Raw genomic sequence first — 21,947 nt, forward strand, 5'->3', positions numbered from 1 at the left:
TTGCCCCTGTATCGAGTAAGAATTTTCTATCTTGACCTAATAATTCACTATGTACATAAGGTCCTTCTTGATCTACAGGAATCTCGATAAGCGGTAAGTCAACTTCCCTCTCTAGGCTTGTTCATGCGTAACGCTGATACTCAGGGTATTCATACTGTGCAGTCTGATACATTTGTCGTGTTGTGGTTTGTGTGGCAGTAGCAGGCAACGGCGGTGCAGCTGGCACAAACTGTATGGGTTGCTGTGAGGCTGGCATGGACTGTTGTTGAACTGGCATGGACTGTCCATGCTGCATAGCTCCTTGTTCATTCTGATCTTGTCTAACTAATCGTGGTCTCTCCTTTGCAATACCTGTAGCTATATTACGTTTCAGGACTGGACAATCGTGTACATAATGGCCCAGTTGTTTACAGTAATTGCAGCTTCCTTTTACAGGAACTGCAGAATCACCAGAATGTGTCACACCCTTTCTGTGACCATCTGCTGGTACTGTCTGAGAAACTAGCATTTTCATTTTTGTATCCTTCATGCGTCTATGCTCGTGTTCTTGTTCATCCCTAATTCTATTGTGATGATACTGTAACATTTGTAGCATTTGTGACGGAGTGTTACTTTGCCAGGTACTCTCGAATTTCAATATTCTATTCTTTACTGGAGGCAATGCATTTTCCACTAATTTTGTCACAAATAAATGTGGATATGAGTCACTACTTGCTTTTATACCACTATTTATACCAAAACATTTTTCAAATCGAGCATAATAATCGCTTGTGTCTTCATCTTGCTTTTGTTTGCAGGCTGTGATTGCACCCCAATCTTCCTTTTTTGTAGTTAATAAACGTGGCAGTACCTGTACTAGTAAACCTGGTAACAGTTTAACTTTATCCCCGAGCCCTGAACCTGCAGTTCGGCCCCTTTCTTCCTCTGCTAATGCTGTCCAGTCTATCTTTTGGTCACCCACTTCCCACTCTTTTTCTTTCAGTTTTTCATAAATGCCAGCAGGCAAAAGCACCTTTAATATCGTCATAATATCAGGAAAGGTGTACTCTCCCATCAGTAACATGTCTTTAATTTCTCGGTGGAAACCTGCTGGATCTTTGTCATGACTAGGTACTACTTTCTTCATTTCCAATAATTCCATTTTTGATATGGGTGTGTAAACAAATACACGGTGAAACTCATTGTCCTCGCCTTTTATTGGGTGTACTTCTCGTAGGGGATTTTGTCTATCCATATAGTACGGCGCTCTTTCTCTGCGGGGCAGCGAGAGAGAATCCGGACTTACAAAAAGGACATACTGCTTACGTGACACTAATATCTCTTTAATTAGCTTGTTACTAGAACCTCTCCATCTGTTTGTGAGTAGTTCCGTTAATATATCAGGTAAAGGACCAGGGTCAGCATGTTGGCTCTTATATAATATGAGGAGTTGCTGAATCATATAGATTCCAGCTAAACGTTGTTCATCTGTACTGAGATTAAAAAACGTGTGTGCTACGGTCTCATCACCGTATTTTTCAGGACTGTCAATCCAGTGAACGGCTGATCTGGCTAACTCTTGCTCATCCATGGAATCGAGGAAGTGGTAACCCCTTCGTTCTCGTAATATTTTATCTGCGGCTTGAAACGAATGTTCAGGAGACTTCAGATTTATTATAGGCGTCGGATACGTTCTGCTATTATTTGGGCATACTGAGTGTATGGGATCAGGAAAACATCTTGTATTTTCACAGGATCTTCCTCTGCCTACATAAGCTATGGTCTCTGACTGTCTTGCGGAATTCCCTGATTCGGACATTTCATCTTGCTCAAACTCGTCTGTTCCCAATCTCTCTTCATGAATACGCTCTATTTCTTTACGGATTTTTCGGCACATGGCTATTATACAATTTTGCTTATCGTGTCTCCCTTCTGATATATTCTGACTCCATTTTGTAAGAATAAGCATTGCATTCGGGTCTACCCCCGGGCGGTCTTGATTTCTGATCACACAGTTTATGAGGAAACGTAACAGTTCCCCCTGTATTTCTACTTTCTGGAATTCCATAGCTCTGTTAATACATCCTGGATCTCGTCCTGTTTGAACAAAATGATATATGTTATCTAGATGCGTAGTCATTCCTGGTAACCTTGCTAAATACTCTGCGGCTCGCCTGATACGTAATGATGCCAGGACCATTTCGTCCTCTTTACCAACCACTGGGTCATATCTACAATTTACAAGGAGTTCCTTAAGCGTACGTTCACTTACGAATTTAGGTGTACGTGAATGTGCTGACTCTTGAAAAACAAGTTTATTTATTCTGGGTGGTGTAAAGGTAATGCTAGCACCTCCCGTGGCCCCATCTGGGGCGTCGGGTGTGAATGGGTTCGTTGAACGTGACACAGCAACTATGGGTGTCGATACCCCTGTAGAATCGACTGCGGAAACAGATGCGGAAACAGATGTGCTTGCTGACGCTTGCGTCGGGACTTGCTGTTGCACGGGGACAGATACCTGATCCTGACGTTGAACCCCTACACCAGACGGTCTATGTGGTGCGGCGTTAGCATATTCGGGAGCTGCGTCGTCTAGATATGAGGAAAGAAAAACATCTTCTGCGGTTCTGGGATGCCCTTGTGGATGTACCTTAATTGGAAATAATGGGGGTGGCAAGTCTTTTGGCATTTCTGGAGCAGCCTTAGGTAGTCCTTCGGCTAGAAGGGGATACATACCATTCATAAGAGCATTTCTTTGTCTATTTACTTGTTCTGATTTCACTCGGATACCTTCCTCAATTAATAGACTTTCTTGAGCTTTATTTGAACTTTCTTTACTCCTCTCTTCTTGTCTACGTGCTTTTTCTGTTCGTCTATGAGATTCTTTACGCCATAACTCAACAGCGTCTTTCTGTGACTGTCTGACCTTTCTTTTCCATAACTCTTCCTCCACTTTCATGATGCACTCTGCATCCCAGGTTCCCGCTACGGGCCACCTTTGACTTTCCGGCAATCCCTTGGTATAGTCTACCCATAGATCAAGAAACAATATGGCATCTAAGCCATGCTTATGGTACATGAAATGCCCTGGAGTGTCCCTAGGAGGAATAGGAACTGCTTCTTCAAGCACCCCTTTTCTGGTAGTAATCTGTCTTAACTTCGAGAAGAGCGGCATATTGACAACTGATCTGATACTTACTCTTGAACTTACTTAATACGAAAAACACAATAATGAACAGTGAACAATGAACACTCATTCATACCACAATATTTGAACACTTTAAACATTAAACATTAAACATTTTAACAACGACCGACAATGATGACAGTCTGCCTAACTAATCACCACGCTGAATTCTTGACAATAACTGCATACTTCGGAATACTTGATATACTGCTAAACAGTACATATACACTGCTAAACAGTGCAGACCGGATTTGTGTACCCAAATCCGTCTTGACCGGCACAACCTATGTGCGCGTCAACACGCCTCCCCGGCGATGGTACTCACCGAGTAGCTCCTTGAAACGGAAGGCCTCAGAGAATGGACGGGACTCAATGACTGCGGACAGCGGACCCTCTGGACATCGGGACTTCGAAAACCTGGTGGGCCTCTGTATACCTCGGATCTTGCTCTCTCAGCTAGGCTCTGGTCGGGATACTTCGCACTTCTCACCGCCTCGTCTGGGTTGATCGCAGCCTCAGTCGCCCCCGCTTGACCGGAGGGAGCTTACAGGAAATCCTGCTGGTACGCGTTTATGGTCCGTCCAGCTGTGGCAGGAGACCGGGCCTGCAACGCACCGCCGGCGCGTGAGATGAGAAAGTGTCCCTGTTCGGGCGCCATTATGTGGTAAACAAAAATCTTCTTTACCGGACTGAATTTCATACGGGATCTTGAAATAAAATAAAATAGCTCAGAATAACAAGAGGCAGAATCCGTGGTATAAGAGTTTCTAAATGGGCTTTATTCCATCAAAAAATGGCCGACTCGAGTCGCGGCCTTCAGGTTCCGTCACCACGAGGGTTCAGGAAGTGAAGTACAATACTTTATTGACAGACATGCATTTTTATAATAAGTACATTACAATGAAACGAATGTAGAAGGCGTAACATTTGATAAGAAAAGTGACAAAACAGGTACGTAATCGAAACTAGGCGTAATAAGGAATAAAAGAAACATGATTGGTTAGGATTATCAGACATAGGTGGATCTATAAGATAATACTTGGCATAGATGCGCGCGCAGCAGCATGACGTGTGATTGACGTGCAACTAGGGGGTGAAGGGGACTTGACATTTAGCTCTACATGTGGAGACGAGAAGTCTGGGGGGTCAAGTCAACCTAATCCCAAATCATATCTAACATCCTATGTTTAAAGAACTATGTTATCCACAAGGAAGGACTCTCGGACAGAATCTAGTCTATACTGACTGTGTGCGTGCACAAACGCCTAAGTGTCTATATGAGATGCGAGGGGCAGAAAACTTTCCATGGCAGCAGGGCTATGAATCACTTGCAGGAGGACGGAAAGGCTGAGTCCTTTGCTTGTGAGCTAAAGGAAATGTTTACCTAAATCACTAGACAGGAATGCATCGGCTGAAGAGCAAAATAGATAATTCGAAGGTGAAATACAGCTTCTTGGCAGGCAGGCGAAAACTGGCCGAGGCAGGCACCGTTAGCTGCACAGGGAGTAGGGCAAAGTTCATGGATACAGATGCGAGCTCAAGCTGAAGCTGTCAAAGACAGAGAGCAGGGAAAGGCTTTGAGGACAGAATCGGGCCTACTTGCCTGAACTGTAAAAATGGAGTAACTTAGCCATATAAAGTCGGTGGCCTTTCATACTTAGGAATCGAATATCCAGCCCATCGATGGCGGATCTGACAGAGAACATGTCGACGGTAGACACACATATGTTTGCGTCTTAGAAACTGGAACTAGAGGGAACATACATGTACTTGTAACATGCATATAGAACCGTTGGGGTCCAAGATAGGGGACATAACTGATCAGGAAAATCCACATTTCCACACAACTCACAGTGTTGCACGCTGCATTGACATGTTTTCAAAAGTCACTGAGCACAAAATATAAGGCTTTTTTTTAAAACTACTATACTGTACGCATCCACCATTTCAAAACCCCATGAGATCCAATCAGATAATCACGTTGTGGCAGTTGCTTTCACCACTTTGCTCTCCCACGAACAGTCAGTAAAATGCTGCTCCCATGTTAAAACTACTACTGCTTTTGTTATGCCGCTCCTATGTTAAAACTAGTGCCTCTCCCATATTTAAACTACAGCGCTAAACCCTGCGCTCACCATCTGTCACGTCGTGAATCACGGCTACGGGATTAGAGGCAACATCCTCTGTGATGTCGATATCCACAAAATATCCTTGCGGTCGCTTCCTTGACAACGTTGTTTCCAGGGAATGCAGCACTACTTAATGCTGTTACAGATTCACGTTGGGGTTCTTAGGATTATAACGGTGCATGCTTGATTTTTGTGAATTTGGATGTGGCTATGGAGCCTAAGGAGAGGAGAGACAACAATCCTTGAGAGAAATGCGCCTACAAGGAGAATGTTACCTTCAAGGCATGTTCCGGGATTCATGGTCGGACCCAAGACCTCCTGATTACTTCAGAGTTCCAACATACGAAATCTCTCAACAAACGCAAGAGAAGGCCCAGCGCAACCTCGGTATCCATGAATTGCACAAACATGTAGGATTAACCTAGGTGCCTGTGTCCTACCAAAAAGTCCCACAGTCCTAAAGAAGACCTTCATGAACAAAAAATTATTTCGTCCTGGCTCCCCCGCAGCTTGAGACACCTCCACTCTCGAATTAACTCATAATCTCCAGATAATGGTTTATCTTGAAACTCACAGCCAGTATGATCTTCATTTGCCGCCACTCCACTCCCAAAATACTGTTTAAAACCAACTCACTTGCTGTTGGCTCAGGTTACAGGTCAGCATTAATCTGCATACATCAACAGGTCCAACACGCTTATACTTTTGTTGACAAAAGGCTGACTGTTCATCCATATGTGATTAAGTAGACCACTCTCTCAATCTGTAGGCTTTCTGATGAATTAAGACACTGATGGAGTTTAGGGCATCTACTTCATCTACTTTCCTCTTCATGTGTCTCTTTTCTTCTAAATTCTTCAATCCCTTTGTTTTTTCCATTAAATTCACTTAAAAATCCCCTTTCATGCATAGGTAAGTTTCTAGTTGTCGCCATGTTTGCATGCTGTTAGGAGCAATGGAGTTTGTTGCGGCATTTGAAATCGTCCACGAAGCTACTGTGCACGAAGCTACTGTGCACTGCTCCCAAGGATTTCAGGCGTGCGTTAAGTGCAGCGTTTGAGAGGGCCCAAGAATTCCAGGCACGTGACACACGCGTTTGGCCAACTTTTTTACGTCACAGCTGAAGGGCTGAAATGAGGACTGTTTGGTTTCATGCAGTAGCTGGCTGATGCAACAAGAAGCATATGGCAGCATTGTAATCAGGAAGTACATGGCACTGTGATGTGCGTTAGAGCATGAACCTGATACATAAAAAAAGTAAATGGAGGTTTTTTCAAAGCATAGCTGTACCTAGAGGTCTTGCCTCAAAGTTGGATACAAATGTGATGTTCCCCTAGCTCATATGATTTATGGTGATTCCTATGCATGTGAACATAGGAATAATTTTTTAGGGTAAAGTGCCAATAAACAAACGTTACGTCCAGTGATCAGTTGAAGAAGCATTCCGAATAGAGGAAGGACTTCTTAATGAGTTTATGTCAGTGCTGAGTAGTATTGGACCTATGCTCAATGTTCTGTATGTGTTCGGGTGAGAGGTAGCTGACCAGAGTGGAGGATTTTATGTTCAGGTGAGAGGTCACTCACCAGAGGGGAGGATTTTGTGTTTACTATTTTTGAATGCCATGTTGAAATTGTAGCAGAGATTATTGTTTTGCGTGTTCCAGTTTGAGGAAAATGCTGTTATATATGAGTACATGTTGTGTCCCTGGTCCTGCAAGGTATGCAGTAGAGGGTGAGTGTTGTGTCCGTGGTCCTGCAAGGTATGCAGTAGAGGGTGTGTGCCCCGTAGTATCACTGGTCCTTTGAGGTGTGCAATAGAGGGTGAGTGTTGTGTCCCTGTTCCTGCAAGGTGTGCCTTAGAGGTTGAGTGTTGTGTTCCTCATTCTTCAAGGTATTTGGTAGAGGGTGAGTGTCATTTAGTCTATAATTTAAGATTGTCCTCCCTCAGGGGTTGACAAGATGTTGTAAGGGTCAAGTTCTGTGTGTTGCACTCTAAATGTGCAAAAGTCCTTCCTCAGTGGTTAAGGATAAGTAGTTTCCATGTTGTATCATAGTCCATCTTTGATTCCTTCTTCAGTGGTTGATGAACCATCCTTCCAAATATTTGTGTGTGGGGGAATTTTGCTATTCATGTAGTATTATGTGTGCTATTATTTACTCCAAAGCCACATAATTGTGTGTGTTAAGGTTTTGCTATTGGACCTGTCTGAATAATTAATAGGGTTCAAACATTTATAGGACTTCGATTCGATTTTATGTCTACTTGTTGCATTTGTTTATTATTTTCTTAGGGAAGGAGATGTGTGATAATATCCTATGCTTTAACCCCTTCAGTGCCCGCCCCTTTCCCCGCCCAGTGCCGGCCGTTGCATTAGCGGGCGGGGTCTATGACGAGCTGGACTCGTCATGGGCACAGCGCCACCGCGGCCCATGACGAGTCCAGCTCGTCATGGGCACTGAAGGGGTTAAATGTATTCTGTACATATCTCCATTGTTCCCTGCTCCACTCAGCCAGTGTGTGAAGTCATGGAATGTTGGTGAGTGACTGGAGGCTGGTTGACAGTTAGACAGAGTTGGCTGAGCAGAGAGGATGCTTCTCCTGGTGGGGTTTCCCTAAAGTAATGTGTAACTTGTAACTAATTGGTAATCCACTTCAATAAACCTTCAACCTGTTCATACATGAACTGGCTCACTGATTCCTGCTTACCAAGAGGGTACATTCATTTACAAAACAAAAGAGGGCAAGTGTGTTCTGTTCTCTTCATCTTCATATACGTCTTCCAGAGAAAATAAGGAACTAACCTGGAAAACGATTTATTATATGGAAAAATTGATGTCAAAGGTCCCTCACCAGGTGTTAATTTGACTATAGAGACTATGTTAATCAAATAATTATTAGATGGCATGAGGCTTAATTTGTCAAGCAAATTCCTAAAATAAACAATTACAACAAAATAACAACAGGGCAACTGGAGCTTTGACTACCACAGATAAATGGATGGATGACTTGGAAAATGTTTTCCAAGGCTGGATGCTAACTGTTTCTCTATGAATAGTTTGATATGGTAAATGGGTTAGGGTTCATTCTCTCTGGTTCTTTATTTGAAGAATAAACAGGGATTCCTGGTTTATGTAACCATGCATTTATGTGTGAAGTTCTAATGAACCAAATTTTCAGTTTGACTAATATTTGATCAATAATGACCTTTTGATATTGCATTTTACATACCTCCGACATTATACGACTGTTTTGTGAGACCTAATATGTTTTTAATATATAATTTGCCAATCAAAGCAGGAGTTACAAACACTTGGAATTGAGTTTTTGGGGGGAGAAACATTTTAAGAGCTAAAGGAACTAGACATGCCTGTCTTGTCTTATGGTACCAAAATATTTTAACTTGATGTTCTTACACAATTATTCGTCATCAAGCCCATAAAGCATGCAATGAAAACGTAAAAAACACTCTTAAAAAGATGCTAATATTAAAAATAAAATGCATAGCAGCGATTGATTTTGTTGCATTTCTCTTCAATGCACTATATTATAAAACACCTGGTAGAGAATAAAAACAAATAAATACTATTTGTTGTGATTATGTAAACCAACTGTACATGGATCGACAGAAAAAGTAAAATGCTACAACAAGATTCCCAAAGATTTCCTTAATCGCCAATCAGCTAGTAAATAGCTTCCGAGACTTAGAGCGATCAGGCTACTGCAATCTGAGCTCAGAATTCGATAAGCTTTGCATAAGTGTGTTGTGCCTATGGTATAAATTGGCCTGAGCCAGGACCTCCTAGATTTAATATAAGCTGTACAAAAGAATAGTAGATGACATCCTCAATACAATTGATACATACTAGACAGTTTTGAGATTTTTATCTATTGGGGTCCCATTTATGGGTGAATTTATTCACAAGCAGTGTACCTACTCTAAGCCTTATGAGCATGTTGCAAGCTAGTTGTGGTTCAAGTGATGGTGTTGGCTTAAAAGACAAAAACTCGTCTGCCAACCCTCCTACATTTACATTAAAATGGTATAAATCAGTCTAATAGGGCCAAAATTTGTCTTTACCTACTGCCTTTAAATTGGCATTTATTAGGGATGGGTTGGTCCAGTACATACCCAGGCCTAAAGGGCCCAATTGGTATTTGATGTATCTAAGCCAGGGGATGGAGATACTGTTCCCTAAGTTAATGACCTCCTCCAAGGCTGATCTGCACGTGGCCAATTTTGGGGTAAACCGCAGTCTAACCCACTAGAGTAAAGGTCTTAACTTGGCTAAATCACCAATCCTTGTAAGACCAGTGTCAAAGAACAAAGGTCAGTCGGGGTACTTCTCAGCGGTTTGAAAAAAGATTTATTAAGGCTATTTCCTTAAGATGTCAGCCCACTCAAGTTCTCTGTGTTCCAGATTTCTACACAGTAGAGAGCAGCCGACTGTACTTTTGCCCTATATGTCTCAATGACTGGGGATATTGATTTCGGGGAAGTAGCTTTTGAAGCATTTAATAATTGCTGTGGCGCTGTGGTGTAGGGATAGTTCTGATTTTAAAATTTGGGCCTTCCATTTGGTAGTTTTTTCAATCCTCACTCCCAAATAATCGAAGTGGCCTACCGGCTCGAGTTTTGTCCCACTCACATAGAACCCCCCTTTATTTAATTTGTGTCATTTAAGAACCATAGTCTTGGTATTGGAGTGTTTGCTTCCAAACCTCGGGTATCACAATACTGTACAAGAGGTATAGTCCGCAAACAATAAAGTGAGGATTGACAAACCCCCATCCTAGGACAATTCTGGACACAGGTAGGTAGGTGGTCCACCATATCATTCATATAAGGAGAAAACAGGGTGGGAGTGAGCATGCATCCCTGTCACACATCACGACCAATGGATATGCAACCCTTTGTCCCCACCTCACTTGGGCGAACTTCCTCTTGTGGAGTCTAATAAGGGCATTCAATAAGCATGGTTCTACGCTCATTCTGGGCACTGTGGACCCATCTCTCTGAGAGCTTGGCTGGCAATGGTGGCAGTAATGCTGCATCTCTCACATTCCATGTAGATGAGCTTCAAATTCTCTCAGAAAGTTTGCATTCAGCTCACACAGATCTAGTACCTTTTTGATTGTTAGTTGCAGAGTGGCCTTCATGTCAGTAATATACTTCCTCAGATTATCAATGAGCAAAGTTGTGTCCCCCAAACTATTAACTGCTGGCACCACTTCAGGGAATTATAGTGTAGTTTGTTCATGTATCGAAACAGCCAGTGGGGCCAAGTGGTTGGTACATATAATGTTGGGAATAGAGGCTAGTTGATTTTCTGGTTATCCTGGCTCAGGTGGTTGATCGTTAACAATAATTGGCTGGGTTGAGGGAGAAGATGCTAAACTAATGGTCTCTGGTGAATTAGAGGTTGCCAAATATCGGAACTGAAGTATTGTCTGTTTGACACCAAGCTGAAAATTATTACAGAGAACATTTGTATTGTAGTAGGTGAATCTCAAACACGAGGTTTTATACATGTTGTTTGGCATCTGCTTAAAACTAGATGATACAAACCATGAGCTGTTGCTAAAGGGTAAATGTTTATGGCTTACTACTAAATGGGAAGGGTTTAGAGAAATTTAAGGAGGGGTTTGAGAGTGACACGCTAAAAAAAACACACACAAAAGGCATAAGACAATTGCAAATCAACAAAATATACTGCTGCCCAAAATGTTTCATAACAGGTGCAAATGTACTGCAGCCCAGCCTTGGAGTAAGCCAAGCAACACATATCGTAAATCACTGGTACTACTACTCCCTCCCACAGAAATCAGTGGAGACAAGGAATTAAATACCACAGTTAAATTAGCACACCAACTGGCCTTGTACAATATTGCACCATTAGTCAATCAATAGCTTAACATGTTTCAACAGGACACCTGATCACTACGATGTTTGTTTCACCTGGACATAATTCCTATTACATGTAATGACAAAAAAGTGAAGATAGAGAAATCCATCTGAATCATAGATGTAAAACAGTAATGTTGTGGAGTTGCTGAAGACCTTCAATAACAAAGATCAACTTTCTCAGAATTCTTCACATGTTAATGTTGTCCACTAAATTGTCTCCTATCCCCAGTTGTTACCACATCATTTGTTCGTTTGGTGTACACAATATTATAAACCAGAATGGACTTTATGATCAACAAGTTTGTAATGGCTTAGGCTGTTGCTGACTATGTAGGGGATTGTTGATGATTATTAGTAGGATCCACTCCTTTACAATTCATAATAAACCTGTCATCTAACTTAGATCCATTCCCCAATTACTTTCCTAAGATGTGTTGATAATTCAAACGCATGCAAAACAGTGTCTAAAAACTGTTCTTCATGTTGATACATGGAAGTTCACGTACAATTTAATATTTAGTTCACCTGTCACCATAATGGTCTGGAAAGCAATGACACTATGAATGCTCATTCTTGATCCATAAATTGAGCCCATGTGGGCATATATTAGTTTGCCTTTACACAGAACAGTGTCCTTTGTCCTAACACTCTCACAAATTCAGCCCAGATGGGCAAGTACTTATTGTTCATTACATGAAATAATGCCCAATATCAGGTTAGTTTGCCAAAGGCAAAATTGAATTTTATATCATCATTGTATACACACATCCTGATCAGATGCCATCTTTCATTCAACTGTGCCCACCACTTAAGAGGAAAATATTATTTTTTTAAAAAGGGATTTCGTATTTTGGGGACATGGGTAAATCACATACTGTACTCAATCAGCCAAATAAGATCTCTATTTAGGTCAATTGGCTCCAGTATCCCTAATTCAATTATATAGTGCAATTCAAACCTTCATAGTGTCAGTACATTGTTGCCACCTCAAATATCCCCCATACGATATGCTGGTTTAATGAGGTGAGGTGTGGGGCACTGTTACCAGCAGACTCTTTCCTGTATATGCTTGACTGCAATGCATTATTCACTACTATTAATCCTACTTCTGAATATACTACCTCTCTTTTGCACACAGTACTCTTTAGATGTAAATTCATGTCTTTATGTTTAAGTCTTTCTATGAAGTTGGTAGCTTCCTTCTCCGTTCCTATCCAGATGATATGACTACTTCTCCAGACCACCTTCTCCTCCCATATGAACAGGATTGCGTAGATTGGGGTGAAGCAGGTGTTAATTGCTGTTTCCTGAGGTTGTATAAGCACCCTTTCACCAGAGAAAAATATTTTCTTTGAGGCAACATTTCAACATTGTCAAAATCATTTTGGTATGTTGAGAATATTGTAGAATGCATGACCTATACATCGTTTAGGGTCCTTAACCTATTCTCATGTCATATAGGTGTGTATAATGATGTAAAATCCAAAGTGATGAACAATAATTCTATTTCCACCAGTGTGTGAATACAATTTTGCAAAGAAAATCTTCTGTGTCCAGGATGTAGGATGGAAGTGCTTGGTCGGGTGACAATATAAATTGATCTATGTATTTGGAGGCTTGTTCAAATAAGCTATTACTGGCAGAGATTATCGGTTTACCTGATTGTTTACTGATATCTTTGTTCCCTTTGGGTAGCAAATATATAATAGGTATCATTGAATGTTCAATCTTGAGGAATATATATGCCTCCCTCTCAATCAAACTTTTGACCATCCATCCTCTGAGTTCATCAAACAACCTCCGGTTCATTTCATAGAAATGTTATGTAATTGTTTTTACATAACGCTTTAGGTCACTCAGTTTTCTGTTGATCTCCTCTAGATACATATGCCTCTGTAAGGTAAAATATTTCCAATCTTATCTAATTCCGTAATTACCATATCATTATCATTGCATAATAATTAAGCCTGGGCAAAGCACTACGCTACGCTCGCGTAGTTTGCGAAGTTCGCGCTACTTTGCACTACGCGAATTGCACGTAGCACAGTGCGAACACGCGTAGCGTAGTGTTGCGTAGTGCTGCGGTCATTTTTTGCTTGCTCGCGGTCCTCAACGTCAAGTTGGCGACCGCGAGCAAGCAAAATGACATCCCGGCGAGACTTTTTCCTTGTTCGCGATCAGCAACATCAAGTTGGCGATCGCGAGCATGGAAAATAAACCTCCTGGCGAGATTCCCAACGCGAGGAGGTCAGGTTTCTCATTGCGAGTGGGCGCGTATGCTCGCGACCGCTCACGATGAGAAACTACCAGTTCGCGTTGAGAAAGCTGCTGCTCGAGTAAAAATCTACTCGAGCAGCAGAAAACTACAGCTCGCACTGTGCAAGATGCCATTTTCAATGATTGCACAGTGCTGGTTGCTTGTCCACACTGTGCAATCATTGAAAACGACATCTGGCACAGTGCGAACAAGGTACTACGCATTCGCGAAGTGCTATGCGTAGCTCGCGTAGTGCGAAGTGCACTTTGCGTAGCTTCGCGAAGTGCTACTTCGCGAACTACGCCCAGGGTTAATAATAATGTGATAACTTGATTATGCATATGTTGATTGTTTACAGTCTTGCACATAATTTATGTAAATCTGTCACCACCACTTGATGGATGGTATCTAGATTATCATGTGTCATCTGGGGGACAAATATTGTAGGCGGTTTGAATGTACTGCTGCTCGCTATGTCTATTATTAAACCCTTAAGCTCATTATCCTTATCATTTCATTAGCAGCCTGTTGTAGTGTTGCTAATGCTTCTATATTGTTAAAATAAGAGATATTCCAAAAGAATTGAAAAGTAGCTATACTGAAAAACTGATTTTGATGTCTATATATTATTCTGCCCATGTCCTAAAAGATATGTTGGCCGTACAGTGTTTCCTTCCCATAAAAGGGTGCTAGAACACAGATGGGCTAGGGAAAATGTTGACACCGGTAACCCGGTATTTTGTCATTTCAAAGAATTTGGTGAAAGCAATGTTGATTTAGTGGGGTACTTTGTGATAGATTATGGACCTAAACAACATAAGGGTTGGTACCAAAGAACTGACAATACGAAGGCTTGACTTGTAGTACATAATTGAATTAGGCACATGGGAATCAACAGGCTTAAATAGCAGTGAAGAGCTTGCATCGTATTTGGGTAATTGATTACAGTACATGATTTGACTGATTTCTGTAAATATGCAAGTCTTGTTTTTTAAAACTATTTTCCAGTTAGGTGGTGGTCAGAATTGAATAAAGGATAACATCTGATCAGGCTATCTGTATACTATGGCGATTTAAATTTAAATTTTGCCTTTTGGCAAATTAGACCAAGGGGAGTCATGTGTTATGAAAAACAAGTTCATGTCCACATGGACTGAATACATGTGATTGCTAGAACAATGTACATTGTTCTGTGTAACTAATTTATGCCCACTTGGGCTCGATTTAGGATCAGGAATGAACATTCAGAGTATCATAGGCTTTAAGACAGATGTAGTTACCAGTGAAACACATTATTTAATTGTAGGATATTTTGTATGGTAAACATAATTATTGTGAAGCCCATTTTGTTTGACACTGTCACTTAAAAAAATATGTGACAAAAGGCTTTAAATTAGACAACAGCATTAACATGAATTGTAATGTAGTAGCTAACATATTATTAATAATGTCAGTGACAATTTTTCGTGATAACAAAACAATGCGCTTTCTATGTCCATGATTGAGTTGAGAGACACAGATAGTACAAACACGGTGATCGTAAAGTTGATTTTGCTTCTTTATATTACCGTCTACACGTTTACAACTAATAAGTAAATGACATGGTGTAAGAACTGGAAATGGAGACAATGGATTTCATAAGATTAACATGTAAAGAATTCTGAGAAAGTTGAACTTAGGAATATTATTGAACATTCTCAGCAACACCAAGACAGTAATGTTTTTGTGTCTATTATTCAGTTGCAGTTCTATAGATTCACTGCTTTGCCATTATACATAATAAAAATTATGTCCCAGGAGCAAACATGGTTATGATCAAAGAGCCCTTTTGAAATGCATGAACTCTGTTTGTTAAACTGTTGACTTTAAATGGTGAAATAAACTAGGAGACACAAGGCTGGTTGAGGTGCCATATATTCTGTTTGGAGGTACTAGCTGTTTTCTTTACACCTAGATGTATGAGCAAATAAGCATGTGAGTACATATACACATGTATATTTACCTTTATGAATTGCACCCACTGAGTGCATATTCCAAAAGATAATATGCTTTACTGACCTTCGGCCATGTTTTCACTATACATATATCCCATACATGCATAATACAGTTCTTTTATTTTTAATCCTACAATATAGTGTACTGATTTGATTTCGATACAATACATTGTAAATAATTGACCTAAGAAAGGCCATTTTTTAGAGTCCAAAGAACAATAGAGTTTGCTGTGGTCAATGATGGAAAGAGATGTGTTATGAGTGATACAACGTAGATTGCAATTTCTAAATGCTCCCACAAGTAATCCCTTGCATTTTGTTACATCAGGAAACTTTTTTGACAAATCCTCTAAAGAACCATACATTTCATTACATTGAAAAATGGCATGCAAATTCAAACAAAAAAAATATAATTAAGAAATGGTGTAGATCCTGATTGGGGTAACTTTATGAATACTAAGATGTGAATCATTGTTTTTTTGTACTTAGACATAGATCATTTTGCTTTGGTAATATTGAGTTTTGCAAAATATTCTACAATTGCTATTATGAGTGACCATTAATTAAAACCAAACAAATTGTTTTGCAGGGATTGCTTTTTGCTTCACCAGAGTGTGTTCACCTGCCAATTGATTTAGTCAATTTATGGCTTCATGAATCATCCCGTGTGTATGCAGACAAGCTTATGGATGAAAAAGACATTGAGCATTTTAACAAAGTGCTCATTGACACTGCCAAAAGATTTTTTGAGGTACAGTATAATATGATATGTGATAACCATATAACACCCAAAATGTTACTCACACAAACCATCTTTCACCCATCCCACAACACTATATTTCTCCTGCTCTCTTTTTCATTTATTCTCGTCTTTACTTGCTAGATATATATTCAAGACCTATTCCATGCATAAAATCTTTCATAAAGCAATGCAAATAGTGTGTAAAACCCATGCCATTACACGGGCTGTAAAAAGACGAATCATTAATATGATAAAGATGAAGACAATGTCACAAAAAACATTAAGTTCTCCTAAACAGCATATGGATCATTCCTATGATTTTGCTCCTTAGCCACTGTTTTAGACCGTAGTCTCCCAGCAAATCACAAACAGTTAAGTTATACAAATACTGTAGGATCCGTAGTATTGGTCCTTCCTCTCTAGTTCTGAATCTTTATTTTCTCCATAAAGGTGTGAAACAATTATATCCAGTGTTTATAGAATGGAAAGAATAACGTAAAATTAATTTATGAAAATTAAATATGACACCATCACAAGTAAATTGACTGGTGAATTTGAACTTTGTAACGGATATTATCTCTATCTATCCAATTTTTGCCTTGGTATAAAGGTGACTCTTTCACAACGATCTACTATTGTTCAAATATCTGCCCAGAGCAGATCAAATTTTCACTTTAAAAAGGACTGTAGGCAAGGTCAATCATTGCCAGTTTCCTTTATGTATTTCAAACAATGATGCATACATGTATTCATTCTAATTGTGCTTTAAGGCACCCTCTGACTTTCATGAACAAAGTCAAACATTCATTAGTCTCATTATATTGAATGACACTTTCACTCAGGTTACCAACAGCCAGAGTTACCTATTTCAATAGAGGCAAAATATTCAAAAAATATTCTGTGCATCACTTCTAGGTCAATTCTAGAAATATAATGGCTTGTAGAAAATGAAATTTTCTATTCTAATCATTCTGTTACAGTAGGTGGAGTGTCCTTTATGACTATGACTGCCAGAATCAGTTATAAAAGCTGTAATTTGACACAGTGTAAAATTAGTATGTCCCCTTATTTTAGCACTACTTTTGTTGACATTTTTGCTTAAGATTGTAGGAGTCCCATTATATTTTGTGATTAGCGTTATCACTGCCTATCAGCATTACCTAGACCTTCCTTATATTTACGCATCATTTCCCTATAATGTGAGTATTATCTCTTGTTCAGTAACTGCTCCCAAATAACAGGCACGAGAAGCTGGGGTCAGCTCATAATGTGTGGAAACATCAGTTACCAAGTGATAATGCTCTGTAGTAAAATTGTGAATGGGCAGTAGCTCCTAGCTTTTTCATCCTTGATGGGCCAATAGTATGAGATGCATCTATGTATTCTATAAGGCCATTAATAACTTGACCTATTTGTCAAAGGTAGAAACAGCTTTTACATTCAGTATGGTTCTTAGCTGGGACACATACTAGTAGTACCATTTTGCTTATTAGTTCAGGGCATTTTATGTGTATTTCTTCATGACCTTAATGGTTTTAAAAAAAGTATAAGAATTTCAGTTTTGGCAAAGGCCTCAATATTACCATATTGTGAGTATATCAGTTTATCACTTGTTAAAGAAATCACATTCCCAGTTACTGCTCACTCATGTTTCCATAGAAGGCTTGTTACCACAGAGAAACTGTTAATTAATCAAAAGCCTATTCCCAGAGTGGATAGCATTTCATGACATTTTTAGGTCTCACTATTGTGAATGTGAATGGAAAAGAAGGGGAAGAGAGAGAAGTACTATTTAGTAGGTGTGGAGAAAGGGACAGAATCTTGTCCCAATTCTTTAATCAAGGACATTGGAACGATATCATAATTTGCGAGATGAAAGCTACCTCGTTCCAGAGTTGCCCCACTAACAGTTCTTCTTATGAAATGATATTGCAAAAATATTCTGAAATAAGTTCACTGCTCATATATAAAATGCCTTGAGACCCTCGCGGGTGAATAGCGTGCTTACAATACACCCCGCTTACAATTCCCCTCCCTGAATTCCCATAGCATGACAAAGGACACAGAAATACTTATGTCAGTTCATGAAGTGATAGAGGTGCAGCTTTAATGTTGGCTGTACCACAGAGGAAGCAGAGACATTGGGAAGATACACTGGAGAAAGGCAGGCATTAGAAGCAGAGGAAACAGTGGAAACAAGCACTGAAGAGAGTTAAGCGTGAAAGGTAATGCAGTGTCCAAGGTGGGATTGGAAGAAGAGGGTATTGCCTTATATGGCACAAAACACAGTGCTGCAATTGGGAACAAGGAAAAAAGTACTTGAGGCTAACATAGTGGTAAATATGAATGCACATGCAGAAAGGACTAAAAGAAGATTATGGGGTTATCAAAAAGGACTAAGGTAAAAGTGCTGCATGCTAAACTGCTGTAAACACCATGGGCAATTAGGAAGGGGACAGAGAAACAACACACAGGAGACAATAGTCGGGAAAGAAGTCTTTCAGGGAGTATTATCTCATATGAGGTAAAAATAAGTAGAAAAGAGTAAGGGAGAGACACATGTAACAAAGTTGCATAGAGATTAACAACATTATTTAATTAAACTATCCCTGGTAAAATGCATCAAACAAAAATATTTAAAAACTCACAGAAAGAAATTGAGTTGGGCTATGGATTATGGGGTATACACCAAAGGATTAGTTAAAGTCTGATTGACACAGATGAATCACAACTGTATCACTTTCTCCCTATTCTTTGATTTTGATTTTGAAATCCCTAACAATCAACCAAAAGTAAACAATCCTGTTATGGATACTAGTAGACACACCAATGTTACTTGTGGAGTCCTCCAGGAGACGCCCTATGTGTCTATCTTGTCTTGGATGAACCATATATTTGGAGATTTTTTATAGAGCCATGTTGAAAGTTGCAGATCATCTTATGCCATGGAACCAGCACAGCAAGGTCAAGAAAGAACCGTATAAATGATGAGGGCCTGGTTCACAAGGCCCTCCGCACTCGTGGCGCAGGCCCTACATTTGTGGGGGAGTCTCCTCACTAAGGTGGAATCTTCACAATGAAAATTCTCATTGTGGAGATTCTGACCTAAGTGTGGCAACTCCCCCGCCCCCCGACTGCGGGACCACCACAAGTGTGGAGGCCCTTTGTGAATCATCAACTCAGTTATTTGCCCTCTGTATTTTCGAGCTCTTACATGTCATCTGGAAAAGCAGTTTAAATATTCATCAAAATTAATCTTTAACATTTTGATAACTTTCATCACTTTCTTGCTAAAGCACCTTTTTAGAGTGGTTCAGAGAGGTAGCCTTTTCATTCAAATGTCAAAAACTGCACTTTTAGCCACTCATAGCCACCATCTGACATTTCAGCTCTTAAAATGTCAAGCCTGTTTTTAACTTTATCCTCACCCATCGGCACACCACAACTTCTCTTTTAGCCTAGTTACCAGTAATGAGATAGCCACATTGATTTCTGAGAATATGGTTATACCCGGCGGATGCCTGTCCTAATTCATTGCAGGTGCATTGGCACCACCAGTATATCTTTATTAACATCTACTTTTTAAGAAATCTTTTCTTTGCTTATTACACATTGTTCGAAACTCCTGTTTATTAGTTACTCCAACCCTTTTCCCTATTTTTAACTGCTAATCATTATATAAAGTAACCACTAACCAACTACAAAGGTTTTTCAAAGATCAAAGTATTTAGCAGGATTTTTAGTTGGTGTTAAGTATTACCAAATCACAGCACTAAAATTGTAATATGCCTCTGCCTTCAAGTGAAGCATATCCACAAGATAGTGGTCAAAGGCATACTTCCACGACAGAGGCAGTTGCACAAGTCCATTTCAGTGAAAAGACTAAGAATCATATTTTAGTAGTTAATCTTTCATCTTTTATTTATCAGTCTTCAGTATGTAATAGAAGAAATTAAGAAAAATGTTCAGGAAGTTTTAGTCTACATGATTTAGATGATCAGCATTCGGATGCAGAGGAATATCCTGGGAATGCCTTACCTCCATCCAGAATAGCACCACTTTTATTGAATATAAATAATACAACTCTATAGTCGTACATTAAACCTTCAAAATGGCTAACAAAGTGGCTATAAAAGCACCAAATTTGCAATCTCATAAATTGGAATTACAGATTGATTTACTACAATGTATACTTGCAGTTAAATTTAAAATTATCAACATTATAGGTTAAAGGTGAATCTCTTTTTCCTGTTACTGCTTCTTTGCAATGTGCTTGTTCTGATAGTGCTTACACATTTTGTACTTTAACAAGGTTTTTACAATCATTAGCACCCTAAATATTTTGAATGGGGCATTTTAATAACACGGGCACCGTTAGACCTGTCAGCCTAAGGGTGGTCTTCCCCAAAACATTTTGCATCTGCTCCTCACTTTTGCTGAACTTATTTATGTTGGCTTTAGGCCTCTGTGCACTTTACCACTGCTAACCAGTGCTAGAGTGCTTGTGCTCACTTCCCTAAAACATGGTTAAAATGAATTATGCCTAATTGGCATATTTAATTTACTTGTAAGTCCCTTGTAGATTAGAATACAATATAGCCAGAGCCTATACATGAAATGCTACCAGTGGGCCTGCAGTACTTATTGTTGACATTAAACTCCACTTTCTTTACATATGTCACCCCTAATGTAGGCTCTAAGTAGCCCATAGGGCAGGGTCCCTGTAATTGAAAGGTTGGACATGTACTATTTAGCTCTACATGCCCTGGTAGTTAAACACTCTTTAATTCGTTTTTCACTACTGTGAGGCCTACTTCTCCCCTAGGATAAAATTGGGGATTCCTTATTACATTTGATAAGCTGTAATTTCCAATTGGCAGCAGGTAGGTATGTCATGTATTGTGTTTTGGGAATTGTAATGTAAAAAGTAAAGTTGGGTTTTTGATTACAATTTTAAAAATGCCACTTTTAGAAAGTTGCCATTGCTTTGCCCTTAGCCTGCCTGTACTTGAAGACTGGCGTGGGTCACATGACTGGGTGTAACGGACAGTAAATTCCTCCCAGACAGCCACACAATAGAGGGATTAGATGTGCCTGGATGACCCATCTGCTGTCAGGATGAGGGGGCAGAGCTCAGCACTGCCCCACTTGCAACTGAATTTGGAGTGCTTTACCCTCACAAAAAGAACCTAAAACCTCCACATTGTCCCTACAGATAGCTTGGAGCCAGGACAGGGCAGTCAGGAAATTCCAATAATTTCAAAGTCACTGTCTAGAAACGTCACCCACTTTCCAGAAAGAGGGCACTAGGGTATAAAAATAGGACCTAAGACACCAACTCCTTGACTTTGCGGCTTCTCCAGCTATGTTCTTCTCAAAAGCTGCTAATACTTTTCAGCAGCCCTTCACCAAAGGGGTTTCCAGCCTCATGGAACTGTCTTCGGCTGAAGCCACCTGCCTTGTCCCGCTGGAGATTTTTAACTTCCATTTCAAAGACTAAGTCAGACTGTATAAATCTTTACCGCTGCTTTGACTCAAAGCATCTGACAACGACGCTCCCTCCTTGAACACCTCCTGCAGCCTTACCTAGCTGAACTTTACCTTCTCAGAATGTTTTTCTCGGAAATCTTTCCAAGTCCAAAGGTAAGCACTGACAGTGCCCAATCCATGTCTTATATGTGACCCATTATCCATCGCGGTCGTCCATATTTTTTTACCTTGCCCCGATTTTTCCCAAAAACTTTAAACACTCA

General features: G+C 40.0%; 1 protein-coding gene across 1 annotated transcript in view; it reads left to right on the plus strand.

The window, feature by feature from the left end:
• LOC146861181 (dynein axonemal heavy chain 11-like) overlaps nucleotides 1-21,947 on the plus strand; it is a 2,741,463-nt gene that overhangs the window by 1,323,193 nt on the left and 1,396,323 nt on the right. Inside the window, exon 42 of the mRNA XM_085646213.1 lies at nucleotides 16,042-16,203. Coding sequence (XP_085502339.1) covers nucleotides 16,042-16,203 — 162 coding nt within the window. The remainder of the gene's footprint in view (nucleotides 1-16,041; nucleotides 16,204-21,947) is intronic.

Source organism: Triturus cristatus, chromosome 3_1, assembly GCF_964204655.1.
Source record: "Triturus cristatus chromosome 3_1, aTriCri1.1, whole genome shotgun sequence".
Classification (NCBI taxonomy): Eukaryota; Metazoa; Chordata; class Amphibia; order Caudata; family Salamandridae; genus Triturus; species Triturus cristatus.